The sequence below is a fragment of the Podarcis bocagei genome (genome assembly GCF_964188305.1).
Source record: "Podarcis bocagei genome assembly, chromosome: 10".
NCBI lineage: Eukaryota > Metazoa > Chordata > Lepidosauria > Squamata > Lacertidae > Podarcis > Podarcis bocagei.
In genome coordinates this window covers 48,698,038-48,711,647 of record NC_138135.1, presented here as the reverse complement: position 1 = coordinate 48,711,647, position 13,610 = coordinate 48,698,038, and the positions used below count along the sequence as shown (strand labels likewise).

At 41.0% G+C, this 13,610-nt stretch overlaps 1 protein-coding gene across 3 annotated transcripts in view; it reads left to right on the top strand.

Moving 5' to 3' along the window:
- DYRK2 (dual specificity tyrosine phosphorylation regulated kinase 2) overlaps positions 1–9,921 on the top strand; it is a 29,311-nt gene extending 19,390 nt beyond the window's left edge. For all 3 annotated transcript variants that reach the window (XM_081211642.1, XM_081211644.1, XM_081211643.1), the window contains one exon: positions 1,488–9,921. In XM_081211642.1, coding sequence (XP_081067768.1) covers positions 1,488–3,089 — 1,602 coding nt within the window. In that variant the 3' untranslated portion in view covers positions 3,090–9,921. The remainder of the gene's footprint in view (positions 1–1,487) is intronic.
- The last annotated feature ends 3,689 nt before the right edge of the window (positions 9,922–13,610 follow it).

Below are 13,610 nucleotides of genomic sequence, written 5' to 3'. Positions count from 1 at the left end.
AGCTCTTACAGTCAGGAAGTTCTTCCTAATGTTTAGGTGGAATCTTCTTTCTTGTAGTTTGGATCCATTGCTCCGTGTCCGTTTCTCTGGAGCAGCAGAGAACAACCTTTTTCCCTCCTCTATATGACATCCTTTTATATATTTGAACATGGCTATCATATCACCCCTTAACCTCCTCTTCTCCAGGCTAAACATGCCCAGCTCCCTTAGCCGTTCCTCATAAGGCATTGTTTCCAGACATTTGACCATTTTGGTTGCCCTCCTCTGGACACGTTCCAGTTTGTCAGTGTCCTTCTTGAACTGTGGTGCCCAGAACTGGACACAGTACTCCAGGTGAGGTCTGACCAGAGCAGAATACAGTGGCACTATTACTTCCCTTGATCTAGATGCTATACTCCTATTGATGCAGCCCAGAATTGCATTGGCTTTTTTAGCTGCCGCGTCACACTGTTGGCTCATGTCAAGTTTGTGGTCAACCAAGACTCCTAGATCCTTTTCACATGTACTGCTCTCAAGCCAGGTGTCACCCATCTTGTATTTGTGCCTCTCATTTTTTTTGCCCAAGTGCAGTACTTTACATTTCTCCCTGTTAAAGTTCATCTTGTTTGTTTGGGCCCAGTTCTCTAATCTGTCAAGGTCGTTTTGAAGTGTGATCCTGTCCTCTGGGGTTTTAGCCACCCCTCCCAGTTTAGTGTCATCTGCAAATTTGATCAGGATGCCCTTGAGTCCATCATCCAAGTCGTTGATAAAGATGTTGAATAAGACCGGGCCCAAGACAGAACCCTGTGGCACCCCACTAGTCACTCTTCTCCAGGATGAAGAGGAACCATTGATGAGCACCCTTTGGGTTCGGTCAGTCAGCCAGTTACAAATCCACTGAGTGGTAGCATAGTCAATACCGCATTTTACCAGCTTCTTTACAAGAATATCATGGGGCACCTTGTCGAATGCCTTGCTGAAATCAAGGTAGGCTACATCCACTGCATTCCCTTCATCTACCAGGCTTGTAATTCTGTCAAAAAACGAGATCAGGTTAGTCTGACATGACTTATTTTTCAGAAATCCATGCTGACTATTGGTGATCACAGCATTCCTTTCTAGGTGCTCACAGACTGTTTGCTTAATGATCTGCTCCAGAATCTTCCCTGGTATTGATATCAGACTGACTGGGCGGTAATTATTTGGGTCCTCTCTTTCCCCCTTTTTGAAAATGGGGACAACATTTGCCCTCCTCCAGTCTGCCGGGACTTCGCCTGTTCTCCAGGAATTCTCAAAGATGACTGCCAGTGGTTCTGAGATCACATCTGCCAGTTCTTGATCAACTCCAGTGGTTTAAATGTACGAGACTTTGGGTATAGGGATTTGGGTGAACAAGTCAGTCACACATTTTTTGAAAAGCCCTATTCCATCAATCTTTTATGCTGTTTAGGAAGCCTGTGGGTTGTTTTTTTTTTTTTTTAACTTGAAAAATATGCTTTATATTTCAGGTTGGTGGAAATAAGCACACAATGAATGAGCACCTACATGTTGCCAGTCACGGGCAGATCCAGGTTCAGCAGCTGTTTGAAGACAACAGCAACAAAAGGACCGTTCTGACGACACAACCAAATGGGCTTACAACAGTAGCGAAGTCGGGATTGCCGGTGGTGCCAGACAGACAACTGGACAGTGCTCATAGGCGGCAGGGGAGCTCCAGCTCTTTGAAGTCTACAGAAGGGCCAGGGAAGGTGAAAGCCTCCCCCATGATGCCAGATCAAGCAATGAAGCAATACATGCAAAAACTAACAACCTTTGAGCATCACGAGATCTTCAGCTACCCTGAAATATATTTTGTGGGTCCAAATGCGAAAAAGAGGCAAGGTGTAGTTGGTGGTCCAAACAACGGGGGATATGACGACGACCAGGGTTCTTACGTGCAAGTTCCTCATGACCATGTGTCCTACAGATACGAGGTCCTGAAGGTTATTGGGAAAGGAAGTTTTGGGCAAGTGGTGAAGGCCTACGATCACAAGATGCATCAGCATGTGGCCCTGAAGATGGTGAGGAACGAGAAGCGTTTCCACCGTCAAGCTGCAGAAGAAATCAGAATCCTGGAACACCTTAAAAAGCAGGACAAGGATAACAACATGAACGTGATCCACATGCTGGAAAACTTCACATTCCGCAACCATATCTGTATGACGTTTGAGTTGCTGAGCATGAACCTTTACGAGCTCATCAAGAAAAACAAATTTCAGGGCTTCAGCCTGCCCCTGGTCCGCAAGTTTGCCCACTCGATTTTGCAGTGCTTAGATGCTTTGCACAAAAACAGAATAATTCACTGTGACCTTAAGCCAGAGAACATTCTGTTGAAGCAACAGGGTAGGAGTGGCATTAAGGTGATTGACTTTGGCTCTAGCTGTTACGAGCACCAGCGTGTCTACACTTACATCCAGTCCCGTTTCTACCGCGCTCCAGAAGTTATCCTCGGTGCTCGTTATGGGATGCCCATAGACATGTGGAGCCTGGGCTGCATTCTAGCCGAGCTCCTAACAGGCTATCCCCTCTTACCAGGGGAGGATGAGGCGGATCAGCTGGCTTGCATGATAGAACTGCTGGGGATGCCTTCTCAGAAATTGCTGGATTCATCCAAAAGAGCAAAAAATTTTGTGAGTTCTAAGGGTTACCCCCGATACTGTACCATTACTACCTTGTCCGATGGTTCTGTGGTGCTCAACGGTGGCCGTTCCCGGCGGGGCAAATTGCGCGGCCCCCCAGAGAGCAGAGAGTGGGGGAGTGCGTTGAAGGGATGTGACGACCCTCTCTTCCTTGACTTCTTGAAACAGTGTTTAGAGTGGGATCCTACTTTGCGCATGACACCTGGTCAGGCTTTGCGGCATCCCTGGCTAAGGAGACGTTTGCCAAAGCCTCCAACTGGGGAGAAGACATCAGCGAAAAGAATAGCGGAAAGCACTGGTGCTATCACGTCAATTTCCAAGTTACCTCCTACTTCAAACTCAGCATCAAAACTGAGAACTAATCTGGCACAGATGACTGATGCCAATGGGAATATTCAGCAAAGGACAGTGTTGCCAAAACTTGTTAGCTGAGTTTGAATAATCTGATGCTGATAAAAACAAAACAAAAAAAAACATTATGTCACTGAGCCTTACTCATATGAAAAAGTAGCTCAGATTTCTATTTTTATTTGCTCGGTAACTTCAAACATTTGTATTTTTTCAGCACTCACTTTAAATGTGTAAGAAAAGTTGGTTTTGATTTTATATATATATAAAAATAACATGGGGACAATGCTTTAAGTTTTTATACTTTTTTAAAAATGTTTTTTCTTCTAAACTACAGTTAGCCTTACTATGGAATATTAGTGTGGCACAATAAGTCTCAGTGGCAGGCCACTGGTTGCAACCTAACCATCATACATTCTAGTTTGATGGAGAGCAGGGTCTACGTCCCTCTCCCACCCCATAGCTGATACCGGCATTTCTTGGAGTGAACTTTTAATACTTTCTTATTCCTGGTTTTTGTTATAGCAGTAGATTCCAGTCCTGCAAACATTTACCTGCATTTTTGTTTGACGATACAGAAAACATTCAGGGGTACAAGTCAGACACTCTGTATGACTCTTTTTAAGAATTTCTATCCATAAGTATGGATCATGAACAGATTTCTACATTATACTTATAAATATTTATTATACAACGTGAAAAAGTTGCATCCGTAGAGGGCTTCCATCAGGTGCGTTCACAGCAGCGCCTTGCTTACCCCAGATCTCAATTGGCTGTTCCCTGTCAGATATTCAGGGCTTCTCTGAATGCTATGGATCCTAGCGTAGACCTGTACTGCCATTCCAGCTTCCTTTATACTGTGGGAATAGACAGAGTTTAACAGTTTCAGTCGCTGACTCCTGCCTCAGCCTGTTCAGCCTCTGTGTTACCCAGAAAACTTGTCGGTTTGGTACCGCGAATAGCCTTGGCTGTTCCTTCTGACTCCCATTTCCAAGCTGTTAGGTCTTTTTGATAGAGGCAGCCAAGATGATAGGAGGCACTCTTTTCCTTCCACCACGTTCTGTACTGTGCAGTTCCTAAGGCAACCTCTGGATGGATAACTAGCATTCATTTCTACACATGCTACTCTTTTTATAGGCTGTGAAAAACTACTGCAGGAGTAGCCAATGTGGTGCCTCTCCCAGATGTTGTTGGGCTGAAATGCTCATCATCTAGGTCGGCTGTGGCTAATGGGGGTTGGGAAACACCATCCCTGAACCACTGGGCTGTATCAAATTAGGCACAAACATAATTTAGCTTTAGGTTTGGGGCCCCATATGGTGATATACACCTGCGCTCCCCCCCCCCTTCAGTTCTGCCCCACTGATTTCTAAAAGTGGCTTGCTAAATTTGAATATGAAAGGAGATGGGCAAACTGTGTTGAAACGCATTCTCCATAAACAATGCAGACATACTGGATTATTTCTCTTGCTGAGCATGGGTTCAGGCCAAATTCATTGGCTTGGCAAGATTATCAGGCATGCTAAAACTCCAAAGGTTTGGCTCAGGACTAGTGCAGTCCCAACACCGCACGTGTGCACGGGTGGGCAGATAACATTTGTGCAATGCACAATTGCCAGGTTCACCAGGCCCTCTCCTAATAGTTCTCCCTCAAATCAGCAGAAGCATTTATTATTATTATTTGTATAAGCATCCTTAAATATGATTAAAATGTTCTGCAGAAATGAAGTAGCACCCATACTAGAATGTTAGGTCATATGTATTTTTTTAAAAAAGCAGGAAGGTGAAGATGTGAACTCTAAAATTTGATGACATTTCTAAAGGCAAAGTCATGCAAATCACAATAATTTATGCAGAATTTTAAGCATTCAGAACCCATGACATGCACATTTGTATTCTACCCCCCATACACTTTTGCTTCTTTAAAATCACTTAGCCGTTTTTCCATCATCTAGGTATTCTCCAGATGTTTCTACAAAGTTCACTTCCCCACCCCCCACCCCAAGACTGTCATAGGCCGGGTTCACATGACACACTAAGCCAAACCTTGGTTTAGCAAGATGGTATGAGCTTAACAAGGACGTGGGTGGTGCTGTGGGTTAAACCACAGAGCCTAGGACTTGCCGATCAGAAGGTCGGTGGTTCGAATCCCCGTGACGGGGTGAGCTCCCATTGTTCGCTCCCTGCTCCTGCCAACCTAGTAGTTTGAAAGCATGTCAAAGTGAATAAATAGGTACCGCTCCGGCGGGAAGGTAAACTGAGTTTCCGTGCGCTGCTCTGCTTTGCCAGAAGCGGCTTAGTCATGCTGGCCACATGACCCGGAAGCTGTACGCCGGCTCCCTTGGCCAATAAAGCGAGATGAGCGCCGCAATCCCAGAGTCAGCCGCGAATGGACCTAACGGTCAGGGGTCCCTTTACCTTTACCTATGAGCTTAACAAGCATCTGGAGAGAAGCTCACAGCCACTTCGCTCCTCCCCAATCCTTTTTGCTATCACAATAAGTAGTGTGTTGGTCAAACTGGGGCTCACGGTTAAGCCATACCTTGGCTTGGCTTAGCATGGTAGCAAAAGGGATTGGGGACGGGTGAAGTATTGAGGCAACCTAAAAAGTCATCCAGCCCAACCCTCTGCTCAGTAGGAAATGTGCTGCTACAGCATCCCTGTCAGGTGGCTACCTAGCCCATGCTTAAAAACATCTCACCAGATTAGTCTTCAGGCCCAATCTGCCAGGAAATTCTCCCCTATAATCTGTGCAAGAGCATCATAATGGGGCTTGCACAAGAGAACATCCTGGTGGGTAGTGCCTCTTGCCTCACAGACCATCGTACCTTTAGATCAAAACAGCCTTCTGAGGCTGACATTATTTAGCTTTTGATGTAATCTGCATTTGGGTTTTTAAAATGTCACTCTAAAAAGCAATATACTATCTAACAATTGGCGCTGTGCTGTGTGTTACAATTGTTGTAGGATACATCTTTACACACCTGTGTATGCATATCAGGTTTCCCAGATGTGTGTACTGGAGTGTTTAAACATGCACTCACATGCATGTTTGTTCTTTTTTGGGGGGCATCGTATGCATTTTGTGCTGAAAATGCCTTTGTAACACCAGTATTTCATGCAACAGTTGCATTGTGTAGCACTGTCACTGATACCTGGAGATACTACTTGAATATTTAAGGGGATGTCTGTGAGACTTCTACTAACCTGTGGAGTTGCATCTATTCTTCTCATGCCCTCCGTAGAGGATCATTCAGATTTGTCAAAAGCCTTGTTGAAACAAGTACATGTGATTGTTTTTTTAAAAAAATAATTAAGAGGTGAGACGACTTTTAAAAACAGACTCCGTGTAGGATGCGCTTTGTAACCCTGGTATACTCCAAAAGCTTGTATGGGGAGAAAAATTAAAAGACAATTACGGTTTTGTGTTGCACCATGAGAGTTAAAGAAAAGTTTGAAGGAACGAGTAGACATATATGTGAATTTTTCTGTATATTCACATTCTTATCACAGTGATAGGTTAACCCGGTCTATTTCAGACACCTTGGACTTGTTCACATATTTCTCCTGTCCAAGAAATACATTTTTTTATCAGGTGGTAAGAGAGTACCAAGTTAAAATAAATGTTGTAAAGCCCATGTTTCCCCTTGCTTTCTCCTTATAGGGGAGGAGAGCCAAGAGCCAGGACCTGGCACCAGGTTAAGATTTCTCCCTGGCAAGTAGCAACTGAACATAATATAATTCAGATAAAATTTGTTCTGCATTATAAGTTTAGTTTCCCAAAGCAGGCACAACATTGGTTTTAACGGCATTTATCGCGCATGCATTGATAATGATATTTGAAGAGTTTCAAGCTTAAATTGAGAGGGTTGTGGATGCTAGAATTATTTGGTTTGATTGCAGAAAGCTTCAACATTATAACGTTGTTTATATGCACAGATCTAATTACAATACCTGTAAAGATGTCCTTAAAATAACTACTTAAAGCATGGTCCCCAGAGAAAGCCAAGAAAGTTTCCGGTCCATTTCCTTTTCTTGAAATTCAGATCATTCATTTCGAAAACGAAAGCAGCATTTTTTCGTTCACTTAAAGTTTGGTTAATGGGCATCAATAAGAAACGATGAATTCTCAGGAAACATAATAAAACTACTTGCCAAAATAATAATAATAATGAACACCCACCCAACCCCAACCCCTTCCATAAGTAAATCTTGACTAAAAGAGATGATGCTAATTAATAATGTTTAATAATGTTAGTTATTGGCTAATATTTAATCTCCCCCCTTTTTTTTTGCAAATGTAACTCCTTGTCCTTAAATGACACTAAATTATTTATAGTATTAAATGTACACCTTTCTATATTGTGTGGCTATGCAGTCTGTGAGTGTATCAGTAAAAGTGACTTTGGGATATCTATCCATAGCTTCCCATGACAATTGGTTTGTTCACCATGGCACTGACCTTGATTCTGTTTGGGGCTGCCAGGGCTTGGACCTCCTGAAAGGACAACATTCCCCTTTCACTTAAATGTTAAGGCAGTCCACAACCACAAAGGTTATATGTGGAGTCTGGCATTTTGCATTGAAGTGAACGAGGAAGCCCTTGCATTCCAGGGAGCGCATCTGTATGTACAAGAAGCTCTGCGTGGAGCTGAAGTTGCCCCCCCCCCAAAAAAAAACAACCCATTCATTGGATTAAATAAATCAACGTGTCCATTATATTTTTAACACAGCTTGGAATATGTTGACATAGATAAATGGGAAAGATACATAATAATCACGAATGATTCGTGAGCTAAAACCCTTAATTTTATCTTTCTTCTTCTTCAAATGACCAGATTTTAAATGCCAATAGTGCATTTGCGGCTGATCATATTCATAGATGCTACCAGAAACTTTTAGGCCAAAAACAGTGTGCAGAGCAATGCTAACGTAACGAAAACTCCTGTAAACGTTACAAAAAAAGAAAAAGAGGCAGCCATCTGACAATTTTCAGTAACTTGGCTTCTTTTTACTGTAGTGTGTTTATAATTGGAATGGGGAAGGAAAAGGAGGGAAGGGAAGGGGAGGGGAAAAAACATTTAAAAGCATGCTGCCTCTTGCTTTGACACGGTTTTGTGTCTAAGGGCTCTAATTAGTTGGGGCTGATAGTTGTTGGCTTGGAAACATTGCTTAGCCTCACATGTTGCCATTGTCTGGGGACATCTGAGCTCCTTTGCAGAAGTAGAAATAGCATGGTGTTGTCTTGTGTTTGGCTGCAGTCTCATTTCGGCTGGCTCTTGCCCCGCTGGAGTGCTGGCCGATCCCTTCTCCAGTGTGTCGATGCAACCGGGAGGATGGGCTGGGGGAGCGAGAGGAGTGCAAGATATGTAGAGGGTTGAAATTGTGCCCTTGATGTTAACAATGTGCCTTTTGTTATGAACAACACCATGTTGTGGAGCATGCAACGTTGTCTCTTTAACCCTTTGAACGCTGTGCTATGTAGTAAGGTTGAAATCTTATTTTTTTTAAAAGCACGGTACCTGTCTTAAATACGTTTCCATGAGCAGAATCCACTAGGAGCCTCTCCCGTTGTTGCATACGCCTCAGTGAAATGAACGGCAGTTCTGCAAGAGCATTCCAGGGTCCTTTTTGGGGCGACCCTTGGTTATATCTTTTGGACATGAGAAGGAGAAGTTTCTGGCTGATTTTGCCCTGTGTTTTCAAAGCCTTAATATAGATCATAAGGCAATCCTACTACTTAGTGATGGAACAGAATACTCTCTTGTAGGAATTTTCATGCTCTTTCAAGGGTTAAAGATGGCACCTCGTAGTAGTTAGTGGTAACCTTAACATCAAACTGGTTTCTTTTCTTTTAAGAACTATGTTTTTCTTTGTTTTGTTATGACAGCACTAGGCAGAATCAACTGTATTTGTAAAAAGGAAAAAAAAATTACCTCAAACTGTTTCATTTTATAGTGAGAATTAATCCCAGGGCATTTGGTATGAACCAAAGTGCATTCCTTTTCTACGTGCCTGGCTCCAATAGATGTAGCCAGGGGTTTTTACAATTTGGGTGCAAGGCATTTTAATGCCCCTTTTACCTTGATGGGTGGTTTGGGGGTCATGAAGGACTCCTTAGGAATGTTTTTTTCTTTTTAAAATGGCGCTTCATGGCTACCATCAGGCAGCCTCCATTTATTAGAATGGGACTTGTGTGAAACCGTGTGGAAGTGCCATTGAAATGAATGGAGGCTGGACAGCAACAATTGCGGGAGGGTTGTGTTTATTAAAGTAGCAACAGGCTGCGTTATAATCTTTAGGCACATGTCGGAGTTCTTCGATTCTGTCTATTTTTCATAAAAATCTTTGGTTTTCCAAACAGAGGTATCTGGTAAACACAAATCCGTTTTAAGAAAGATTTTTATGTAAGTAAATATTTTTGCATTGCCCACTTGAGATGCTACAGTAGCATTGAAATAAAGAAAGCATTTGTGAATTAACATTGTTTCTAGGGGGCTTGTACATCTGTGCTACAAAATACAAAGTAATATGAAAAAAGTCATCGCATTTACTCAGCTCAACTGCTACAAGTATGTCTAAGGTGTACATTGGATTTCTTTTTCTTGAAAAATAAAGAGCAACAACTTAGACACGTGACTGTAATATGCTGCAACTGTGTGTACTGAAAACATGTGAAAAAAAATGACTGAATGTGGATTGTGTATATATGTATGTAAAAATTTGTGTGAGATGCTGCTGCTGTCGACAGCCACTTCACATTAAATATGTTGTAGTGGGTTTTAATTCTAGTGGCCAGTTTTATAATACTTACGTATTGTATAGCTGATGACAGGAGTTAAGACTGTTTTAGTGAATGTTTGTTACATTTATTGTTGTGGCCAGAGATCATTTCAGAATAAAAAATTATGTCCTACATGACTCTCTTTCTGTTTTAAAACTAGGTTTGTTTGTTTGTTTGTTTGTTATCAGATGTGCTAGTGGACCTAGAAAAAATAATAATGTTATTATCAGTTATAACTGATAATTTTTATTTTGTGTTAATCATACCAAGAGTGGCAAGGAAAAAAGACATTTTTAATGCATAAATTGGCAGCTTCTCTCAACCATAGGTTTGGAGAAGCAGACAAGCAAGAAGTGTACTCTCCTGAGTTTGAGAACTATGTACAATGGACCAAGCTGGTGCTGGTTCCGTTTTGTCAGTGGAAACCCAGAGTAAATTGCTCCAATTAATGTAGCTCAATTCAGGTCAGGTCAAATTTTGATTGTTCGTAGCAAAAGAAAGCCACAACAAAATTTCAGATGAACTCAAGAAATCAAATTTTCAAGTAGAAATATTGCAAATATTATGTATATGAAACACAGCAAGTAAAAGGCAGAATCAAGGATAAAGAAGCAATACAACGAAGGATAAAATAGCTATAAAGTAAATAATAAAGCTAGGAAATAAGGGCATTATCATAACCATTGATATCTTTAGAAGCACGTATGGAGGACTCTTTGCAGCAGCCAGTTAAAAGAGACCCCCAAAAAGTCAGTATCTGACAATAGGTAAAATATCTTTTCTTGTCAATTAATACATTTGTGGAATGTGCGAATATCCTGGCATCTTTTCTATCTAATCTGCCCAAACTCAAGCACCATTAGATCCCATTGCTTTTAATGGGTGAGATGAACATCTGTTTAATTCTACCATTAAAATGAGTGGGGATTATGAATACCTATTAACTTTTACCTGTGTAAATTTACAGTTTAAGAAAAAAGGGGAAGCAACTTCCCCAGTTCATTGAAACTGGATGCCCATTTCACACAATGAATTTTGCGGTGAAATCTGCAGTAGCCACAGATCTTAATTTTGCTTACTCTCAAGTAAGTGTGTTAATGACTGGAGTCCAAGAGACATTTTGTGTTTAGTGGCAGTGCTTTTTTTCAGGAGCTACTCATGGGTAAGCAGTACCTGCACCACTTTTTTTGTTGTTGTTAAAAAGTGTGGCACTTTTTTTAAAAAAGGAGACTTGAAAATCCGCCATTTTCTCTTCCAGCAGCTCATATCTTTTGATGCCAAACCCAATATTGCTGTGTTTTGTTTATTTTTAAGGCTTCCCTTTGCAGGTTCCCCTTTGTTCATTTTCTGCATCTTGCACAGCCTTCTTTTCTGCAGACAACTCCGTTGCCTCTTTCTTCTCCTGCTCCCTCATTAGCACATATCAGAATGTGTTAAGTAGCATTTTCAATACAAACAAGAACAACAACCCCACACATACAAAAAAGGCAGGAAGAGGAGGGGAGAAGAACAATTAAATGTCATTCCTGCTGTTATTTTTGTCTGAACCAGAACCCTTGCCAAGATGCTTTCTAAATTATTTCCCACATTTTGTTTTCTTAGGTGTGGTGGATGGTGGAGGGGTAGTGAATGTTGTTCTAAGAGGGGCCTCCTCATGCCCCTTTGCAAAAGCCCAAATGTTCAGCAACGCAAAGAAAACAATAATCAGTGTATCCCAGAGAGAATGGGCCTGGAAGTTGCCTCAGGGCTTTGCATGGCTTTGGCCAATGTGGAGGGAGAGAAGGGGCAGATTCCAGATTCTTACTAACAATGAGTAGTTGGGATCTTTTAATAAGCACCCTTGTAGAGGGTGAGGTGTGTGTAGTTTTAAAATCGACCGATACAACAATACAGAATTACAGAAATAATACCAAACTAGCAGGTAAGTCACACAATCACCTTGGGGAAGGTGTTAATACTTTCTGTTTCTCTACTGAGACCCAACCTGAACTCTTCTGAGGGGGGAGACAAAAATCTATGCAGTGCTTTATATTCTGGGAATATTATTATTATTATTATTATTATTATTATTATTATTATTATTATTATTATTATTATTACATTGCCTCTTGTTTGACTGGACTCAAGGCAACTTACAGATAAAAACAAGGAATGCTAAAAACTTAGAAAAAAATATCATTAAATAAAATTAAACATTGATAGAATTAATACTGTATACATACAGTTAGCATTTCATCCCTCTGATATGCCTATAATGTAGTGATTACTATTATTATTCCCAATTTAAAAATAGTGAACTGAGGCTGAGAACTGAAATATAAGTTACCTTCTAAACCCATCATTCTTATCTGCCTAAATATGCTGGGGATATTATTTTACACAATATTTTTCACAACTTCCCTTTATACCTTTCAAGAGTTGTTTGGCTCCACTAAATCCACTGTGGTACCTAAATACTGTGGTACTAAATACAGTGGTACCTCAGGTTACAGACGCTTCAGGTTACAGACTCCGCTAACCCAGAAATAGTACCTCGGGTTAAGAACTTTGCTTCAGGATGAGAACAGAAATCGTGCGGCGGTGGCACACCAGCAGCAGGAGGCCCCATTAGCTAAAGTGGTGCTTCAGCTTAAGAACAGTTTCAGGTTAAGAAGAAACCTCCAGAACGAATTACCATAAGTTCTTAACCCGAGGTACCACTGTAGATGGGATACGATTCAACAGTTTTATGGTGGAAATGTATCTGTATGGGGAGAGTGTTGGCCACACAAAGATGCTTGATAATAGTATGCCTTTATGGGGGAAAACAACGGACCCACTGCACCCACTGCTGATCCACAAAATATTTCCCAAGTTGCGGTAATGCATTTACTCTGAGGAATTGTGAGCCCACTTCTAAGCAGTGGCTTAAAGTATTTAAGGCTGCAATCTTGCCTGGGAGTAAATCCCATTGAATTCTATTTGGTTTAATTTTGGTAATAGTACTGGTGAGGGTGGGAATTTGGCAGATTATTGTGGTGTGTGGTAGATATGTATAGGATTGCACTCTTTGTAAGGAAAGTGAAAAAATCTTTTAGGGTTACTGCTGCCTCCTTTTAGTGAGATACAGGTTGACTATGAAGAAAAGGCACCTCATTGAAAACTCAAGGAATGACAGAAGATTAAAGGCTGAAATGTTGCAATGCTAAAATGTTTCAAGTAGAGAAATGTTGTCAGCATTGGTGAACTGTCATTTTACAGCCCACGCTAATAATTAGTTGGTAGTTATAAAATTTGTCTATGTGTTGGGTGGAATTATAGTACATTTCTCATTTTGCTGCTAAATTATAATTGTCTTTCAGATAATTATACTGTTAGCATATTGGATGCAATACTTTAAAGGAGGCTGCTGGATGAATATGAAACTTACATTGGTTTAATCGACACTGTGTGATGAGAACACAGTTTTTTTTAAGGTTTAGATTTCCGTTTTTAGGTATAGATTTCCTACCAAAAACAAGGCTCAACAGGGCTCACAAATTGGAGAGAGATAAGTCAACAAAAATCAGAATAAAGGCATATAAATAAACATTTCAATTCCCAAATATTTCAGTTTTAAACAAAATCAATGTGACAGTCTTTTCAAACAGTAAAAATTAATGGGGGCTGTTTATCAAGTGCAAGGAGGGGTATTAGACATCTTTGGTGTAACACTGCAGAATTAACTAAGGCAATTCAGTTGTTATTTTGAGTATGTTTATCTGGTTGTAATTGTTGCATGTGCCTCAAAATACAGTTTCAGGAAGGAACTACTATGTTCCTTATCTTGGAAGTACTTTTGT